At 43.7% G+C, this 20,251-nt stretch overlaps 1 protein-coding gene across 1 annotated transcript in view; it reads left to right on the forward strand.

Moving 5' to 3' along the window:
* The first annotated feature begins 12,656 nt into the window (after positions 1-12,656).
* The window catches only part of LATS2 (large tumor suppressor kinase 2), a 46,567-nt gene continuing 38,972 nt past the window's right edge, over positions 12,657-20,251 (forward strand). The window contains exons 1-2 of the mRNA XM_041487165.1: positions 12,657-12,807; positions 16,906-17,478. Coding sequence (XP_041343099.1) covers positions 17,140-17,478 — 339 coding nt within the window. The 5' untranslated portion in view covers positions 12,657-12,807; positions 16,906-17,139. The remainder of the gene's footprint in view (positions 12,808-16,905; positions 17,479-20,251) is intronic.

The following is a 20,251-nucleotide window of genomic DNA, read 5'->3' on the forward strand; positions in this document are numbered from 1 at the left end:
CTTACATGTGAATCTTTGAGAAGTGGAAAATAGACAGAAGAGCAATTGGACTGCTATTGTTAGGCTAAAGGGAGCATGGTGAAAAACTGTACATTAATTGCAGTACTTGAAGCAAAAAATGGCCAGAGCCAGAGAAGACTTCTAAAAAGGGAAAAAAGGAAGATCCAGGGAACTACAGGCATGTCAGTCTTATCTCTGTGCCCAGCAAGATCACAGAGAAGATCCTCCTGGGAACTATGCTAAGGCACATGGAAAATGAGGTGACTGGTGGCAGCTAACATGGTTTCACTAAGGGCAAATCATACCTGACAAATTTGGTGGCCTTCTACAACAAGATTACAACAGTAGTGGATAAAGGAAGAGCAACAGACATAATCCACGTGGATTTGTGCAAGACATTTGACATTGTCTCATATGACATCCTCATTTCTAAAATGGAGACATGGATTTGATGGGTGGACCACTTAATAGATTGGAAATTGGCTGGATGGTCACACTCAAAGAGTTGTGGTCAACAGCTTAATGTCCAAGGGGAGACAAATGACAAGTGGCATTCTTCAGGGATTGGTGACTGGTGCTGTTTAACAGCTTGGTCAGTGATGTGGCATGGAGTGCACCCTCAGCAAGTTTGCCAGTGACATCAAGTTCTGTAGGGAACTGTAGGGAAGGGATGTTATCCAGAGAAACCTTGACAGGCTTGAGACAGGCTTGACAGGCCCTTGACAGGGCCCATGTGAACAGCATGAAGTTCAAAAAGGCCAAGTGTACCTGCCCTTGCCCTGCACCTGCATCAGGGCAAGCCCAAGCACAAATACAGGCTGGATGGAGGATGGATTAAGAGCAGCACTGAGCAGAAGGACTTGCAGGTGCTGGTTGACAAGCAGCACTCCTGGGTGTGTTTTGGCAGTGTGCTCTCATATCCCAGAAAGCCAACTGCATCCTGGACTGCATCTAAAGCAGTGTGGGCAGCAGGAGGAGGGACGGGATTCTGCCCCTCTGTTCTGCTGTTGTGAGATCCCACCTGCAGTGCTGCATCCAGCTCTGGGGTCCCAATGTAAGAAAGGAGTGAGTCCATTGGAGGATCACGAAGAAGATTATCATAGTGCTGTAGCACCTCTCCTATGAAGACAGCTTGTGAAAGTTGGGATTGTTCAGCCTGGAGAAGAGAAGGCTCTGGAGAGACCTTAGAGCAGCTTCCAGTACCTGAAGGAGGCCACATGAGAGCTGGAGAGACTTTTTATGGAGGCATGTAGTGACAAGACAATGGGGAGTAGTTTTAAGCTGACAGAGGCCAAGTTTAATTAGATATAAGGAAGAATTCTTCCCTGCAAGAGTGGTGAGGCACTGCCACTCTGTGAGAGGTTGCTCAGAGAAGATGTGGATGCTCCAAACCTGGAAATGTTAAAGGCCAGGTTGGATGAGGCTTGGAGCAATGTGGTCTAGTGGAAGATGTCCCTGTCTCAGTGGCAGGGGGTTGGAACTAGATGATCTTTAAGGTCCCTTGTAACCCAAACCTGTGAGTTCTATGATTTGTAATCATGGAGATAGAAAAGCAAGGACCACTTGAGTTGTTTTGCATGCTGTCATGAGATGCTGCTTTAAAACAACTGGTTGTGATTTCTCTGTTTCTATTCACTTTGATTTACAGTATAGCAATATTCCTATTCATGAGTTTATCACATTCCAAGACTTAAAGAAACTTTACTCATTTAAGTTACAGATTCATTATAACCAAAATCTGTATTTTAATTATTTGCAAATCACACATTATCCAACCTACAGTTTACTGACTGGTGATGAATAAAAGCTACCCCCTAACATTCAGAGCCTTTCTTCTTTAATCCTGGAGTCTCTATGAGCTCTAGCAGAGTATGTAAACGTAAAGTAGAGCAGAGACTGAAAGAAAGTAGCTAGAAAGTTGGAAGCATGTTTAGGACTGCTGAGATGCTTTTTAGATGTGGAACTTTGTATTTCTGAAGTGAGCTAAAAGCAGCGGCTGGTGTGGGAAGTTAATTCAGAATAGATGTGGGTTGAAAGACTGTGCAGAAGACTGGGAGACACGCGGTGATAATGATAGTCATCAAAGAGGAACACGTGGTGAAGGATTTTTGGAGGGGAAACTCTTTCAGTTTCTATGCTGTTTTCATGTATATTATTCTGTGATGATACTCTAGTAAAGCATTATGGAGATCCGAGGATTTTTCAGTCTCCTGCTGTGGTGGATTGACCCTGACTGGATGCCTGGTGCCCCCCTGCTTTTGTTGCTGCTATTCTCAGCTGGACAGGGGAAAGAAAATAAAACAAAAAGCTCATGGGTTGAGTTAATGACAGGGAGACAAAGGACTCACCAATTACAGTCCTGGGCAAAACAGACTCAACTTGGGGAAAATTAATTTATTAACAATCAAATCAGAGTAGTATATTAAGAAATAAAAACTAATTCTTAAAATACCTTTCTCCCACCCCTCCCTTCCTGAATTCACTCCGTGAGTTCTATGATTTGTAATCATGGGGATAGAAAAGCAAGGACCACTTGAGTTGTTTTGCATGCTGTCATGAGATGCTGCTTTAAAACAACTGGTTGTGATTTCTCTGTTTCTATTCACTTTGATTTACAGTATAGCAATATTCCTATTCATGAGTTTATCACATTCCAAGACTTAAAGAAACTTTACTCATTTAAGTTACAGATTCATTATAACCAAAATCTGTATTTTAATTATTTGCAAATCACACATTATCCAACCTACAGTTTACTGACTGGTGATGAATAAAAGCTACCCCCTAACATTCAGAGCCTTTCTTCTTTAATCCTGGAGTCTCTATGAGCTCTAGCAGAGTATGTAAACGTAAAGTAGAGCAGAGACTGAAAGAAAGTAGCTAGAAAGTTGGAAGCATGTTTAGGACTGCTGAGATGCTTTTTAGATGTGGAACTTTGTATTTCTGAAGTGAGCTAAAAGCAGCGGCTGGTGTGGGAAGTTAATTCAGAATAGATGTGGGTTGAAAGACTGTGCAGAAGACTGGGAGACACGCGGTGATAATGATAGTCATCAAAGAGGAACACGTGGTGAAGGATTTTTGGAGGGGAAACTCTTTCAGTTTCTATGCTGTTTTCATGTATATTATTCTGTGATGATACTCTAGTAAAGCATTATGGAGATCCGAGGATTTTTCAGTCTCCTGCTGTGGTGGATTGACCCTGACTGGATGCCTGGTGCCCCCCTGCTTTTGTTGCTGCTATTCTCAGCTGGACAGGGGAAAGAAAATAAAACAAAAAGCTCATGGGTTGAGTTAATGACAGGGAGACAAAGGACTCACCAATTACAGTCCTGGGCAAAACAGACTCAACTTGGGGAAAATTAATTTATTAACAATCAAATCAGAGTAGTATATTAAGAAATAAAAACTAATTCTTAAAATACCTTTCTCCCACCCCTCCCTTCCTGAATTCACTCCTGAATTCTCTTATCTCCTCCCCCACAGTGGTGCAGGGAGACAGGGAATGGGGGCTGCAGTCGGTTCATCACATGTGTCTCTGCTGCTTCTTCCTCCTCAGGAGGAGGCTTGTCACACTGCTCGCCTGCTCCAATGTGGGGTCCCTCCCACAGGAGACAATTCTCCATGAACTTCTTCAACGTCAGTCCTTCCCACAGGCTGCAGTTCTTCAACATGGGTCTCCCATGGTGTCACAAGTCCTGTCAGCAAACCTACTCCAGCAAGGGCTCCTCTCTCCACAGATTCACCAGTCCTGCCAGGAGCCTGCTCCAGCATGGGCTTCCCATGTGGTCACAGCCTCCTTCATGCATTCCTCCTGTTCAAGTCTGGACTCTTCCATGGCTGCAGGTGGATTTCTGCTCCTCTCGGAATCTACAGGGGCACAGCTGGCTCCCCAGGGTCTGCACCAGAGGCTGCAGGGGAACGTCAACTCCAGTGCCTGGAGCACCTTCTGCCCCTCCTGTCACAGAACTGCGTGCCTGCAGTGTTGTTGCTCTCACATTTTCTCATTCTTTCTGGCTGCTGTTGTGCAGCTTTTTTCCACCCTGTTTGAAGTCTGTTATCCCAGAGGCACTACCACTAACCATGATAAGGCTCAGCCTTAGCCAGCAGTGAGCTGGTCCATCTTGGATTCAGCTGGCATTGGCTGAATGTGTCAGACATGGGGGCAGCTGAATGGCTGAATGAGTGTCAGACATGGGGGCAGATTCTGGAAGCTTCCCAGAGAAGCCACCCCTGTAGTCCCCCAGTACCAAAGTCTTGCCATGCAAACCCAGTAGACCTACACAGGGGTCCACTCAGAATTTTCCCCAACAACTTTTTAGGCACTGGAATCCTGTACCCAATTTCAATGAAACTTTCTCTTTTATATGGATGTATGGCACATATGGATGACAAGTCCCAATGTGCAATTTTTTGCTGAGGCCATGTGATACTTAATCCCCATCTTTCCATCCTGCTTATGGTTATGCCAACGGGTCTGGCCAAGTTATTTTATTCACGCAAGTCACTCACCTCACAAACAATAGCAAATACTTCTCTCGGTTTTCTGGTATCCTTCTTTGCTGATAAAACTGTGTAAACAAGTGCAAAGCACACAGGATTTTGACTCCCAGAGTACACAGAGGTGTGACTGTAGTTTTTCCTCCACTCAGTATCATTATTTCTTCCCTTAGAAAATATGCGAGGTCTGTTGACTGGAGCTTCTTATGCTACTTTGAGATGCCCTGCCAAGTTGTATGTTATCCCACTTCCTTCCTGCAGGCAATCCAAACAGTGGAGGCTTCCACAGGAGCCCTGCCCCTCACAACTGCACCACGCAACTGCTCAGCTCTCAGGCCCTCTCTTACAGCACAGGAAACGTGGTGGCTCAGTGCTGGGCTCAGCAGGAGCTCTGAGAGCCTGCCACTGCTGAGGGCAGACCCTGAACAGGAGAGTTCTGCGACCCTGCTGTGCTGAGCCCAGGAGATGCCGTGAGCCAGCGGCAACCGCTGGGCAGCTCCACGCTGTCATGCAGATGTGGCAGGTATGCCGAGGTAAGGCCAGCTCCATTGGCACAGTCACTGTAAAAGCCAGTTTACTTAGGAAAATGAGATGAAGCAACAGGCTTACAGCACCACTGGAAAATTACTGTGTCAAAGAGAGGCTAAGCAGTGAGGATCTGAATTTCTGCAGAGTAACTAGGGCAAGACCTAAGTCTTACAGGTTTGCCTTAGAGCTTTGTATCTGGGCAATAGCCTGGAACTTAGAAATTGGACATTCCCCTGACTTCTTGTATTTTGCATCCCTTTGTAATTTTGTTCCTTTTTTAGTGAGGGTATGATCTAGTTGTTGGTAGTTGTTTGGTAGATGAGGATTCTGGTCCTCGCTTTGCCACTGAATTGCTGTGTTCCTTGTGAATGTTCATGCAGCCTAGTCTTGCTTCTGTCTTGTACTCCTCTGTCTATCTTATCTGTAGAGATGTAATCTCTGCTCTGAAGAGGTGGTCCCTTATTATGGGTTTGGGGTTTTTTGGTAGCAATTGCAGCCTTCTGGTGCACCATTGCATATAGCAAGATTAAGTGATATTTTCCTATGCCTCTCTGGAATGCTCTCATTAAGTAGCTGTTCCACACATGTGATTGTCTTGCATCAGCATGGTCTTATTTCTGGTTTTTTATTTAAATTTATAGTTACTTCTGTCACCTACTTCTCTCACTCTTTGATGCAAAAGCAGACTTTTCAAAAATAGAGGTAGAAATAAGTTTTTTCTACTTCTATAGCTGACATCTACATCTACCTCTGTTTCCACCAAAGTCTTATTCAGTGTTTCTGGAGTATTTGAGTGCACATAGTTCAATCTCTTACAGTTTGACTTCCATGTTTTATATCGACTCACTCTTTTTTCCTTGTGCATTACTGCTATCAGTCTGCAATCTGTCTAGTTCTCTTCTTCTGCAGTGTCTTTCTTATCCATGTACTTCCTTACCCATCTGTACTATTATTTTAATTGTCTTTGAATGCACATTAATAGTGCTTCTTAACATATGCCACTGAAGCTTTTTCTATTCCATTCCTTCCTTTACCCTGTTCCATGTCCAGTTTCTTTCAGCATTTAATCAGTTGAAATTCATTGCTGTTATTTTTTTCCCTTTAGAGCTGACTTAGTCATAATAACAAGGCTTACAGGGAAAGATCCAAGTCTTGTTCAAAGATCTGATCCAAGGCTCATTACCATGGTCACTAGTTTTTTTTTATAATCTTCCAGTTATATTTCCCTCCTTTTCCTCTGACTCTGTCAGATCCAGCAGCATCTCAGAGAGGAATGGTTTCCTCTGAGATCCACATGTAGTCCAAACCACAGATTATGCTGGGAACCCAAAATATATTCAATTGATATCTAATCTGGCACTTCCTTGTCCTTTCCTGAAGTACCACTTTTCCTTCTAAGCCTTTTGATAAGGCAGCCTATGAAATGTGCTGACGTGTGATTCCATTCAAGCCTTTAGCTGGGAGAACCATTTCTATGTTTTTGAGGTGAGATGGTTATAATCCATCTAGTGTTATCTTCCAAGGGCACTGGACTGCTAGCCCTCACTGCTGAACTCCTTTGTTAATGTATTTAGTCTCTCTAGACATACCTATTTGTCCTTCCTTAGGACAAGAAGGATCTTGATAAGTTTCTAAGAATTGTACACCTTAAGGCTTCCTGAGATGGTTTTGGTTTTTAGCTCTGGGAAGGATGAGGAGTAATTGTGGTAAAATTCCTGTGACTCATTCTGGTTTGTAAGCAAATGGACAGGGGTTCCTAACTAGCCCTGAGAATGTGAGCTGTGTGCATTCCCTGCTGTGACTACTACATTTTGTCTCCCTCTTGACAATTATCCATCAGATTTCTCTGGTGAGGTGTCAAGAAGGTGCCTTCCTAGAAGGTGCTTTTGGGGAATGTGACATTTCGCTTTAGTGATCAGGCATTAATTGCAAGCAAGTAACTAACTGAAAATACCATTTTCAGTTACATTTTGTTAAATGCTATTTTTGGCTTCATATGAGTAAATTGCAGTCTGTCACATGAGTAATTTCTGTCTAATTCCAGGGTTTTATCTAATGGGATCGGATCTTTAAACAAGACTTGGATCTTTCCCTGTGTATGAGTTACTCATGGCTAAAGCTGCATGGAGCTTTAATATCAGGCCTTCTAAACAGTTAATGATCAGAGAAATGAACACAGCTTTCCTTTACATTAATGCTGAATTCTGGTGCTGGACTTTGAGACATCAATTTAACATAATGATAGGTCCCAGAAAGAGCTATTTATCCAGAGATTTCTTAGCCTTTCCAAAGCATGGGAATTACCCCTCTCTCCTTACAGGCAGGAAAGTTCAGGTGGAGAAATGAAACATCTTGCTGTCAGTCCCAAAAGGGACAAGGAGTGGAAAAAAGCTGATTGTGGGAATCTTTAAAATTAGAATCTTTAAAATAGACCCCCAGCCAGCAATACTGATCTATGTTGTCTTTGGCTCTACAGACCTGGCTACCACCCCCTCACCCAGATCACCATGAAACATTTCAGTGGTGTATTAGCTTTCTGAAGCTTTGGATGGTCCCTTAAGGTTTCAAAGTGGGTGTGTGCGTGGGGCATGGAGCACTCCACAGGCTACACATGTGGCTTATTCCTCCCCATGTGCTCTGGTGCTGCCTTCACATGCCTGTGCCCCTTTAGGAGCATCCTAGTCCCAAATCCTTACCTCCATACCGGTTGTTCTGGGAATTCAAAAGCGCCTCATTTGTTCCCTCAGGATAGAGGTTTCTCACAAGGCCTTCATTTTTTTTTCCCCCACACAGACATTTTGAGAAACTATCCTTGTCCTCACCAGTCCCTCATTTTCTGCAGCAAGCCAAGGGCTTTGAATACGCATGTGTTCCTCCCACACCTTTTCCTTCTGTCCGGAGTGTGAATCATTCAGAGCATGTGGCAGGAAGGACAAAGCTGTGGTGGGGGTATTGTTATGCTGGGAGATGCTGCTGTGCCCGGCCTTTGATGAAAAGATAATTGCAGGCTAGATTGATGGTTTCTGGATGCCCAGATCTGTTACCAGAGCTTCACATGTCCTGCATTACCCTTCTCTTTTTCTCCAGGATCAGAAGGGCACAGCCTAAAATCTTCTAAAATTTCTGGATTGGGTGGCTGTGGTGTTCAAAAACCATGTGCATTGCATCTGAACAGAGTGATGCCATCATGCTGATTGCAGGGACGTGAACACTTCAGCAATTCAGTTCCAAATGGAGCGCACAACTGGCTCACACTGGTGAAATTCCACACAAAGTCCCGACATTCCTACAGTCCTCTTGGGCTCTGCTGGGCTCCAGCTGCAGTCAATAATTGATACAAAGTCTGGGGCTGGGAGCAGAGTACATAGGAACGTGGGTCCTTGTGAAATTCAGTTTTGAACCTTTTGAACCTGTGAGTCCTGTAAAGGCAGTCTGAGCATCCTGAATGCCTTACCCAGTTACCTAGTCTGTGTGCAAGCTGAGACAGTTTCCCGGTTAGATTTGTCCTATTTCACTGCTTTGTGCTGAAATAAAATGAATTTCTGAAATACCAGGTCTCACATTCACTGCATTTTTGCCACTCTAAAAGAGTGCTGTGATACATCCCGTAAGCATACTCTTAAGGGGAAAAAAAGAAGCATAACTAAACCATACCTAGAATGTGGTTATAGTTTATTTTTTTCACCTGCTCAATTATTGAAGCACTGAGCCTGACTTTGACCACCAGAAATGCAATTTTGCATCAGGGTTAAACATGTATATTATATTCACATATAGGTTGTATTGTCTGTACTGTGCTGGAGAGCCCAGAACTGCTATTTCAAACTGGTTTTGCGCTGGTGATTTGGGAAGAATGATTCCCCAGTATCACTCTGCAAAGAAAATCAATGTGTTGAAACAAGAACATTTCAGTGACTCTGTAAAGTCTTTTTTCCTTGCACATCATTCATGTTACATCACACTGGTTTGTTCTAAACATGTTACTGTTATTCTAAACAGGATGTCACTGTCAGCAAATTCCTTGTGTATGTATGCTCATACACACATGTGTTGAAGTGTTCACTATTGTTTCACATGTGTGTCCCTCTTTTTGAAAAAAACTAGCAGAGAACTAAGCATTGCTGATAATATTCCTGCTTTAGGAATATTATCAAGTTTTGTGAACGGGTTCAAGCTTTTATTGTCGATTAGTACTGTGTAAAGAAAAAGTACATCCACCCACATCCTAATTACTTGGTTGTTGGGAGTATTTTTAGCACCATGATTTGGTAATTGGTTCCAAATACAATAGTTTAGAAAGAGACACTGTGGCCCAGCAAACAGTGAAACAAGAGTACAAGGAGGGGATGAGGCAACACACAGCATCAGATGTCAGGATGGAGCTGTGTAGAGCTCCCATCTCCCTTGTTGTTTCAGGTGGGTGGAAGGAGAAAGAATGTGAAATAGTGGATTTGTGGTCCTTCCCACTTGCCCACACGGCAAGACAGCTGCTCAGGCAAGTCAGCAGGTGAGTGCTGTAATAACCATAGACCCAGCAGCATCACTCACTGAAGCAGAGCCATGAATAAACACAATGGCCCTTACTCATGGTCGATTATTATCTCACAGTCTAGTCTGGGAACAGACTTGCTGCTCCGCACAGCCCAGATTGTATTGTTCTTCTTATGGAGCATCTTTCCTTCTGGAAGTGCCTTACTGGGGAGAAGATAGCTGGGCAGAAAGACTTGACAGTAATTTCCAAAGAGATTATTTCACGGTGATCTCCAAAAACCTTACAAAGATCAAATCATGTTTTAACCAAGTTGTTGTATCAACCTAGCTGACTTCAATTTCCCTAGTATTTCTGAGGAACATGATTTCTATTAGTTTGAGTTTCTAAAAGGGTAAAGGCAGAAACAATCTACAGAGTATCTACATTTGTGGTGCACCAGCTGAATATGGGCACCTTCTAGAGGATGGATGCAACCGATCTCACCTGTGCTTGCTGCTCTATGGTGGGAATTCTATCCCAGGAACTCTGTGAAAATGCATGAAATTCAGAAAGTGCAGCTGGCTGGAACCAGGAAGTAAAGTAGTGCAGTTGAGCCTCATTCCCAATGGATCAGAATGCAAGAGGAAAACAAACAATTCCAAAGGAGAAAAGTAAATTAAAAGATCTGTTTTACTTAGATTTAAGAAAGCAGTTAACAAGCAAATCTTACAAAAGAGTATTATAGCACAGTAAGCAATTTTTATCTTGATGCTGTTCCTTTAAACCGGCCTGAACTTTTGTTGGGAAAAGGTCTCAAGCCATTGAGCAATGTCTGGTTTGGGCAATCATGTTGCTATGCTTCATCGGATAAGCACAGCAGTAATTCAGAAAATGAAGCCATGCTGCATCTGTCATATCACTTAAAATTTACTTCAGTTTTGCAGGTATTCGAAGATCGCAAAATGACCCACATTTTCCTGCAATATTCTGCCAACACTGGAATCTGGTCTGAACCTAATGGATTTCCTTATCTTTAGCTTTCCAGAGAAGCTTCCTCTTTCCCCCCTGCCCCTGCCCTACAGTATATTCCAGTTAATGACACTATTGAAATTCTGACAGCAATTTATATACAGTAACTGACTGCCTTCAGATGAGATGCTAAACAATTTCTATGCACCAGGCTGCATTTTTCTCATGAAATGCAGCACTCTATTCTCCTCCCAAACCAGCATTTTTATAAGCACTATTTTTTTATAAGTATTATTCATGTATAGGCACTATTGACAGTTTTGCATGGAAGACACTGGAAAAAAAATTACAATAAAGAAGCTCAGAGAAACATTCTGAGATAGGACTGCCCATGAGTATATTACTTACAAAAATAATCTCCCTGGCTTGGAAAAGGCTGTAAATATAGCTCCCATCCTGGAAAGACAGTTATGCACAGACTTCTCTTTATACGTGCTTGCAGTCCAGTGGAAGGCACTGGGGCTCGTCGCATGATTAAATGTGTCTTATCAGTTTGCAAGACTGACATTTTCCCTGCCAAACAGAGCAACCCCACAATGAGCACCTCTCAGCTGTGCAACAGGATTTCAAGAATTTTGAAGAATTTCAGGACTGCAGGCTTTTTCCATGTTAATGACCTAAAGATACATGCCTATATATAAGAAAGTTTATTTTCTTATGGACTTTACTCTGTATGAATACCCTCTGGTTATGACTAGCATGCATATCTGTCATGCTGAGGGGTCAGAGCCAGCCTCCCAGATCCGAACATTACTGTATTTGGGAGCGTGGGGATTATTTCTCATTGTGAATTGTCTTTATTAAAAACCAGAGAGATATCTAAAATGTTATTATTCCTACTTTCATGAAAAACAGGTTCATAGGTGGACATTATCACTCTCTAAATCTACATGAAAGGAGGTTTAGTGAGGTGGGGGCCTATCTCTTCTCCCAGGTAACAAGGAGCAGGACAAAAGGAAATGTCCTCAAGCAGTGCCAGGGGAGGTATAGATTGCATCTTAGGAAAATGATCTTCTCTGAAAGGGTGGTTGGGCGTTGGAACTTCCAGGGAAGTGGTGAGGTCACTGCTCCTGGAAGTGTTCAAAAGGTACATGGATGTGGCATTTGGGGATGTGATTTAGTGGGGAACATGTCAGTGCTGGGTTAATGGTTGGACTCGATGACCTCAGAGATCTTTTCCAGTCTTAGTGAGTCTATGAATCTGGTTCCAGGTACCACCATCCATAATAAGGTCAAATATGAACTTTGTATCCAAATATTCTTTGCAGCTTGGTTCTGCATTTTTGTTCCAGATGTGAATTCCCTGTCTGCCCTCTGATACCTCATAGTTCCCTCGTCTCCTCACCGTTATGAAACATGAAAAACAAGTAATCCCGCCTTAAAAAAAAAAAAAAAAAAAAAAAAAAAAAAAAAAAAAAAAAAAAAACAAAAACCCAAAAAAAACAAAAAAAAAAAAACAAACCCAAACAAAAAACCTAAACCCAAAGCAAACCAGAAACTAAAAGAAAAGCCCAAGTAGACATTGGTAATGCCGCCACTTTGTGTGCCTGGTTAGTCCAGCATGGAATGGATACTGGTAGGAATAATGGTTATCAGCACAGACCTTTCAATCTAAATGAGTTTGGAGCATGTGGTGAGTGGAAGAGCACTTCCAAGCCACCTGTCTTTCCCAGAGAAGGTGTGGATGCCTCGTCCGTGGAAGTGTCCGAGGCTAGGTTGGATGGGGCTCTAAGCAACCAGGTTTAGTGGAAGGTGTCCTCCCTGGGCAGGGGGTTGAAACTGGATGGCCTTTTAAGGTCCCTTCCTACCCAAGCTATTTCATGATTCTACCCCGGCCCATTTCGCCTCAACAAGTGGAAGCAGTGCCACCCCTCTCCCGCCAGGACCCAGCGAGGAGTGGCTGTGACACGGAGCGGGTTTTGTGAGGGGAAAAAGTGTCACTTCTTACTGCCAGTAAACCTACGGACGGCCGCCCCGAGAGGGCCGCCGGCCCCGCCACTTCGGTCCCTGAGGGCGCGCCAGCCCTTCCCGGCCCTTCCCGCCCTGGAAGCCCCTCCCCCCGCTGGAATGCGCCGGGAGGGGAGTGGAATGACGCGGGCGCCGCGGGGTCACGTGGCGCGAATGGAATGCCAACAATGTAGCGAATGTCCCGACTGCGCCCCGCACTCGGCGCCCGGGACGGCCAAGGGGGAAGATGGAGAGCGGCCCGCGCCGCCGCGGCCGCTGAGCCGCGCCGTGCCGACCCCCGGAGGGCGAGCGGCGGCGCCGGGCGCCCCGGGGAGGTGAGCGCAGCGGGTGCGGGGGGCGCGGGCTCCCCCTCAGCTCCGGGTGGGAGCGCTCCCCATCCCCCAAAACTGCTCTGCGCGGAAGGGAGAGTCCTGTGGGGAAGCGGGGGGTGCGGGCGAGCGGAGCCGGGTCGGTCCTCGAAGCGGGATTGAGCGTCCCGTGTGTGAGTCCCCTCGTGGGGGCAGCCTGGGCGCCCTGCCCGCACCCTCCGACATTTTCCGGACACTCGTGTGACAGCGCAGCACAGCTCCGGCGGAGCGAGCTGGGGGTCCGCCTGCCCGAGGCCTCTGCCCCAGCTGGCCGGAGCTGCTAATAAATGGCCGGAGTTTATTTTGGGAGCTTTCTGCCCACGAAAGGAGTGGAGGGAGACGGGAGTGCCGGCGGCAGGGCGGCGGGAGGCGACCCGCTGGGACAGACGCTGCGGGCCGGTGTCGCGGGGGGCGAGGGCCCCGGGGAGCCGGCCGGGGGCAGCCAGGGCCCGCGGGGTCCCGCGGCTGCGGAGCGGGCCCCGCTGCTCCCCGTCAGCTGAAGGTCACTGCCAAAACCCAGCAGCTCGCCACCCTCTCCGCTGCCAGGGTGTGCGTGTTGAAATAGCCCTTTCCTCGGGAAAGGCACTCGCGCAAATGACGCAAAAAGGGCTCGTTTGGAGTGTCCGGGCTTTGCGGTCAGTCGCTGCCGGGCTGCTGTGGAGGGGGAAGGTGGGATGTTTCCCACAGCCCTGCGCTGGGCCAGTGCTTGTGCCTGGCACTGGGACACGGGCACAGAGTCACTTTCGGACAGTTCTGCTAGCAGGAGAGGTGGAATCGTTTTAGGGAAAATCCCCTTTGCACTTTTCTTCACTTCCACAATGTGCCCACTTATAAAGCACGATTTGTATAATAATAAAATTCCTGAAGCTCTTCCCCCCTTTGTAGACCTCCAATACGAAATGAACAGTCCCTGCTTCCTTGAATTGGTGTTCTAAAAAAATCCCCCAAAAAGATACCTGTAAATTCAGAGAGGGAAGGAAGTTGTAGCAGTTTCTTAAAACTTTACTCCTTCCTATACTGCAGTGATTTCAAGTTCAGCTCACTCCAGTGCCTGCACAGTTACGGGGAAACAGCTCACCAGCTTGGGTGAGCTTTAGTTTCTTGCCTGTGTCCCCGCTCCACAGAGGCACTAGCACATGCAGCCTGTTGGTGAATGAAGAAACAGGAGAGTGAATAGATAGCGCTGCTGGGAAAACAGACATCAGCATATAATTTCAGTGTCTCATTGATCGGTTGTTTGGTTGCTGACAGAGCAGCTATTGGTGTTTCTCAAATACAAAATAATCAGTTAGTCAAAAATTGTTTAACTTGATGTAATTAAAGTAATGCTGCACCTGCTTGAAGGATAATGGACAAGCTTCTAATTAGTACAGAACATGTAACATTTTGGAAAAGACCTTAGGACTGTTTAGTCAGAATGGCTAACAACTCAAAAATAATTTCTTCTGATGGCAGGAGGGCTGTTGTTACATCCATGCTGCAGGCAGGGTGCAGATTAGAAGGATTTGAAATTATCCAAATCCAGATGTACAGTTAGAAATGCTTAGACAGAATGAGACACATTACATACCTTTTAAAGCATACAACCATTTTATGGTTTTTTTTTTCCTGAAAAATGCAAATCACAGGAAGATATAAAAAAGCCAGCAGCTTGTCTTTCCTTGTAAATCACCTGTAATATTTAGTGTTCCATTTTTTTTGCTTATCTTACATATTTAGTTTTTAAAAAAACCCTGCAAAATATGAAACAGGTTTGCAGTTACCTCCAGTACTTACTGCTGTTGCTGCTCTCATCCATGCTGTCTAAACGAGCAACATTTCTTTCTGGTTTAAGCAGTGTTGTAAATGTAAGCTGAGGAAGTTGCCAGCTGGCTTGACCCAGCATTATTAGACTCGAGCTGAGGCTAAAGGTCACAGAAGTTCTTTATGTGAAGCATGTGTGTAAGTGGGAAAGCAGTCTTTTGCTGCAAAAAGGTGGGGGGCTTGCAAGCTTTCCCAGCGGGTCCCAGGCCTGAGGATTGGCACAGGGACTGAAAAGGAAGAACAACCCAGATGCCTAAACCAAGCCATATGGTGCCTGCTGCTGTCAGGAAAAGAAAGAAAATTATCAACCAGTTAATTGCTCTGTATCTTCTAAGCACTAGCTAGTTATGATGTAATCCAAAGAAAGCTGCAATACTATTGTGTTTTATTTTTTACCAAGCCTCTGTATTATCTTTTGCTATATTCTGTCCAAGTAGGAAAAAACCTCTTTTTGAGATCCTGCAGTTGCTTTTGTCTTCACTTGGGACAATGAAAGCTTGATCTGTTACTGACCAATAGCTGGTTTGTGGAAATCTGGCTGAACAGCTTTAGCACTTCCCTTAAAACAATTGGCAAATGTTGCTGTCACTTCTCTGTGAGTTAGCTTTGCAGGGTGTTCATGGAGAGCACAGAATGGAGGAGCTCAAGACCTCAAACACATTATAGGTGCTTTTTAGTTAATGGAGCATTTAAATCCTAACAAAAAAAAAAAGGTTGACTTGGGTTAATTCAAGCGATTAATCTGTGTTCCTGCATTTCAATTTGGTGAAACATCATGGGAGAGTCTGGGGTCTGACTGCACTGTTGCATTTCAGACCTTGTTAGAGGAAAGCTTGAAGTGGACTCTGTCCTGATGAGGAAGGTGTGGTGGGCTTCAGAGGTGAACGTGTCCTGATTCTCTTGGGCTTCACAGCAGTAAGCTGTTTGCTTGGCAGTGAGAAGTGATTGTAAATGCATGGAAATGGTTGGTTTTTTGGGAAATGCTACAGCTATCACAACAAGAAGAGTTTTTAGTTATGAGCATGGGAAAATAAAGAACAGTACTTCCCAGAGAAATCCTTTTCAGTGATAAATGTCCTATGATCAAAAGCACCTTTAAAATAAAAATCCAATTGACTTCTGAGTGCCGGTGAGAAACATACTATCCTCTGTATTTGCAATTTGGAAACAACTGAATAGAATTCTTCCCTTACCAGCAAGGTGGCTGGAGCAGCATTCAGGAGTCACTTTGCAAGTGCAAATGGCAGCAGAAGAAGCCAGCTTGCATAACCAGCATCAGTAGCGAGGTTGCATTTCTGATTAGGCTGTCTTTTAATCCTGTTCCAAACGCACCATTATTTCATGAATGTATTGTGGTGATGCATAAAGATTTAGTTAAGGTAGGATTCTTGTTGTAATCTCTGCTGCATGGAGATCACAAGTTTTACAGTTGCTCAGCTGTGCTGCATAGGTGTTCTCTGCTGCACATCAGAAGAACTGGCGTGCAGCAGAGAACATAAAGCTGTCTCCAAGTCTTCTTTTTCTGTGTTGGGATGCTGTATGATCTGGTTCTTCATCTTCTGCTCTTACTGTGTAGCTCCATTTACCCGTCTTTTCCCTTTCTTCCCTATAAGGCACAGCTAATGAAATATCAATCTACCCTTTCCTCTCTTCTTTTTTTTCTTCCCCTCTTCCTTCTAGTTCTGGTGAGAACTGTTACCTTCGGACTTTGCTAAGTTATTCACGTGGAAAAGCAAAATGTCTTGTCTTTCTGTTATTCACTTTGTTGTTGAAATACTAGAAGTTGCTATGGTTAGGGTCATCAATATTTCCATTATAAATCTTTTTCATAAACTTCTGAAACTGTGCTCAGCTAGTGTAAAACAAACAAAATCTTAAGTGGGGGAAAAACATTTCATAAGCGTACTCTTCCCTATTTATGAAATAGGGTAGGCTTGTCCAGAATTTGGTTATGCAATTGGGTAGGAAATTTGCCACAATTAGATACTGTAAAATTATTAAATTAGTTTTCTTAAACCTTGGTTTTTAGGAGTTTTATTTTTGAAGATTAACTTACAAGAAAAATTTACTGGTTATGTTGAGAAAATGTTCTGGAATCCTGCTGGAAACAAATAAAGTGAAAATCATTAAAGGGTATCCAACTGTGACAGCTTAAGAGGTTAAACTGATTCATTTTCACTTGATTAATTGTCATGCTGTCCCTTCAGAGGCATTTACAATATCTACTTAATTGAACATACTTTCTATTTTCTTTTGTTTCAGTCACTGTCAGTCTGCAAAATGATGATTGCACAGATTATCATTTTCCATAGGAAATGTGAAGATTGTGAGCTGAAGTAAATCATTGGCAGAAATCTCTTGAGAATTTTGCCTTTTCTTCTCTGTGAAGGATTATGTTTACAAGAAATTGATACCATCAAGTGACACTTTTTTGAAATAATTTAAAAGAAACAAAGAATAAAGCTGTATTTATGCTCAGAGAAAACTGGATCAACAATGAGGCCAAAGACTTTTCCTGCTACGACGTATTCTGGAAACAGCAGACAAAGGTTGCAAGAGATTCGAGAAGGTTTAAAGCAGCCATCCAAATCTTCAGGTCAGGGACTGCCAATTGGAGCAGGCAGTGAAACTTCTCTGGACCCTAAGATTTTAATAGGGAAGGATGCTGCAAGGCAGCAGCAGATGAGACAAACTCCCAAGTTTGGACCATATCAGAAAGCTCTGCGAGAAATCAGATATTCTCTGCTGCCCTTTGCTAATGAGTCAAGCACCACAGCAGCCGTGGAAGTCAACAGGCAGATGCTCCAGGAGCTGGTGAATGCAGGTTGTGATCAGGTACGTATGAGTTGGGAGAGGGGATTGGTACTGCTGCCAAAACAAGTTCATACTCTGGGCTGAAGGAAGGATTTTGATGGTGGGTGTCAAAATCATGAAAATGCACTGATTCTTCTGGCAGTCGTATTGCTGTATGAACGGCAGAGTAGATGGACTTACTGGGGACAGATGTGACTAGTGTGGGGTTCATTTATGTTAAAGACAGTCTTTTTTGTTTTTTCATTTTCCCTGCAATGCTTAGTAACAAGCCTTAGTTGTGAGTAATGGGGTGGAATTTTGTCTAAGCCCAGCTCACTGACAGAAAAAACTGTAAGAAATGATAGACGCAATATCTGGTATTTGAAGAATCTCACTTGCTGTTAGCCAGAAGCAGGAGGGCTTGGATGGATGTTCAGCTGACTGCAGTGATTCTGTCCACACCTTTTCTTCTTCACTTTCTCTGCTTCTATTAAGAGGTGGTAGCACTGCTCAGATCAGAGACTTGGTGTAGAGATGCTTTTTATTTTTGTCATCCTGGGATTGATGCTTGAAGATTGATTGAAGAATATATTCTTAATTCAAAGACCTTTCACATGGTGCAGAACACAGTCTTTTTGTGTTGAGCTGCATTCATCTTGCTTGTGCTTCCAGTGTTGGTGTCAACTTTCACCTCTGTCCAGAAGTACTTCAAAATTTTGCTTTTTAGAGAAAAAATGCTGGTTTGGGTTCAGATTCTAAATGGTGTAGGAACACTTTTTTCCTGTGTGATTGAATAGCAGTTGTTGACAAGCTGAAACATTTCCATTTATAGTTCTTGATACAAATTGAAGAGATTTAAAACCAAAGTGCTTTTAGTGGCATCTCCTTCATTTCAAAACTTAGCCCTCATTCACTCATGGCAGAATGTAAGTCTTTTTACTGTCCTAAATGATATTCTGATCCTGTATAACAAAACTAACATCAAGCAGTATTACAAACAGTATAACAGTATGCATTTCCCTGGAGCTATATCAATATTAATTAGTGCTGTTTCTATGCCAAAGAGTTTATGCTACACAAGATAATCAGAGCTAGAGTAGATTGCATATCTAATAAGAAGTGCTGCAGAACAACTAAACACTTCCTAGTCCAGTGAACCAAGATGCTGTACTGAATTATTTAACTGGAGGAACTAAGGATTTTCTCTCATCTTTAGTAGGCCATGAAAACAGTGTTTTTTAGAACTCTAGCCTCTAAATTTCCCTAGCTGTTTAGGATGGGAACATTCCTTGTGCATATGAGCCAAGGTTAAATGAGCACAGCTGGAAATGCACATTTGGTAGGTTACAGGGACAAATCATTCACACATAGAACTTGGCTTGTTGGACTGAAATCTTGGAAAGTACTTTGTGCACAGCACAGTAAAGTTAAGCCAATGTGTAAAACAGAAATACCTGAACACCTGTGAAAATGTCTTGGTATTCAAAGCAGTGTGATGAAGTATATGTTTAATTTTTTTAATATATTCTGCTATTTTGACTTCAGTGTTCATACAGTGATATTGCTGCTTCTAGAGCATTGAACCCAGTTCTGACTCTGATGTGGAGATTTTTGCTCCTTAAATTTTGCTCACATTTTTGGTTGAGCTTTTTTTGGCCACTCCTCATTGACCATGCTCCTTCCATCCTCCCATTTGTTGTTTCTCCGTAGCTGTGACTTGTTGCCTGGCAATGGCATTATTGGGCCTATTCTTTAGGTGTGTTTGGCACTCAGGTCTAAGCTTCACCAGAGTCACATTTGACTGGAGTCCAAATAGAGGTTTCAAGACTGGAATCCTGTGAATAAAAGTCCTGAGCTTCCCAGGGTGAGTCCAGACCACATGAAGATTCACTGTCCTGAGGGATTGTGAATGAGTGGAGCTTCTTGAGATGATGTGAATGGTATCTGACCTTGGAGATGGCATAGGCTAACAGACCTGATTACTGCCTCTGGAGTCTTCTTTTCCCCCTGGTGCCTGAGCTGTTTCAAATCAGATGCTGAACTGTTTCATATCATGATGTGTTTTAAATCAGTGATCCCAAGCTGCCCTGTCCCTGCTTGTGAATCAAAGCCTTTGAATGCCTACTACATGGACATCTTCTGTAGTCCTGTGGGCAGCAACAGATCTCTGATTTAACAGAGAAGTGAAGGTAGCTTCAGTTTCTTTGGGGATGTTTTTATTTACCTCTGAACCCAATGCTTGTGTGAGGTTGGTAAATGGGCATTGAAGCCCACACCCAACCTTCCCCTTTCAAAAGCCATGAGAAGCTGTTTTGAGGTAAAGTATTTCAGTCCATGAACAGCTAATGTTCTACTTGAGCCTTCCACTAGAGCAAGCCTGCAGAATACAAAATCTTACCCCTCCTGATCCTGCTTCATAGTGCACAAATCAGCTGTTCAGGTGCTGCAAGCATCCTGAAGTGTCTGGCAGTTTGTCATAAGAAGCTCTATTCATGAACATTCTAGGAAGCTGTGAAGAAGTAGAGGGCTATAACACTCGGTTTGATCTTATTGGAAGTCCATTTTCCAGCTGGGTTTGGACTGAGGCTTTTTGGTGTCCTGGATGGAGCACAGAAAAGTAACACTAACCTTGTGGGAAATGTTGTGATGGACGCCATGCAAGGATCAGGATTCTTCTTCAGTCTGTTTATTAAGCCACAATAAGGGCTTTTGGAAGGATGAAGGGAAATAGTGACAATTGAAAAGGAAAAGAATTTTAGAGGCTGGAAAAAGGATACTTCTATTTAATACTCTTACTGGCTGCACATATCTGTAG

The sequence above is a fragment of the Pyrgilauda ruficollis genome, unplaced genomic scaffold, assembly GCF_017590135.1.
Source record: "Pyrgilauda ruficollis isolate IOZ18807 unplaced genomic scaffold, ASM1759013v1 scaffold8, whole genome shotgun sequence".
Classification (NCBI taxonomy): Eukaryota; Metazoa; Chordata; class Aves; order Passeriformes; family Passeridae; genus Pyrgilauda; species Pyrgilauda ruficollis.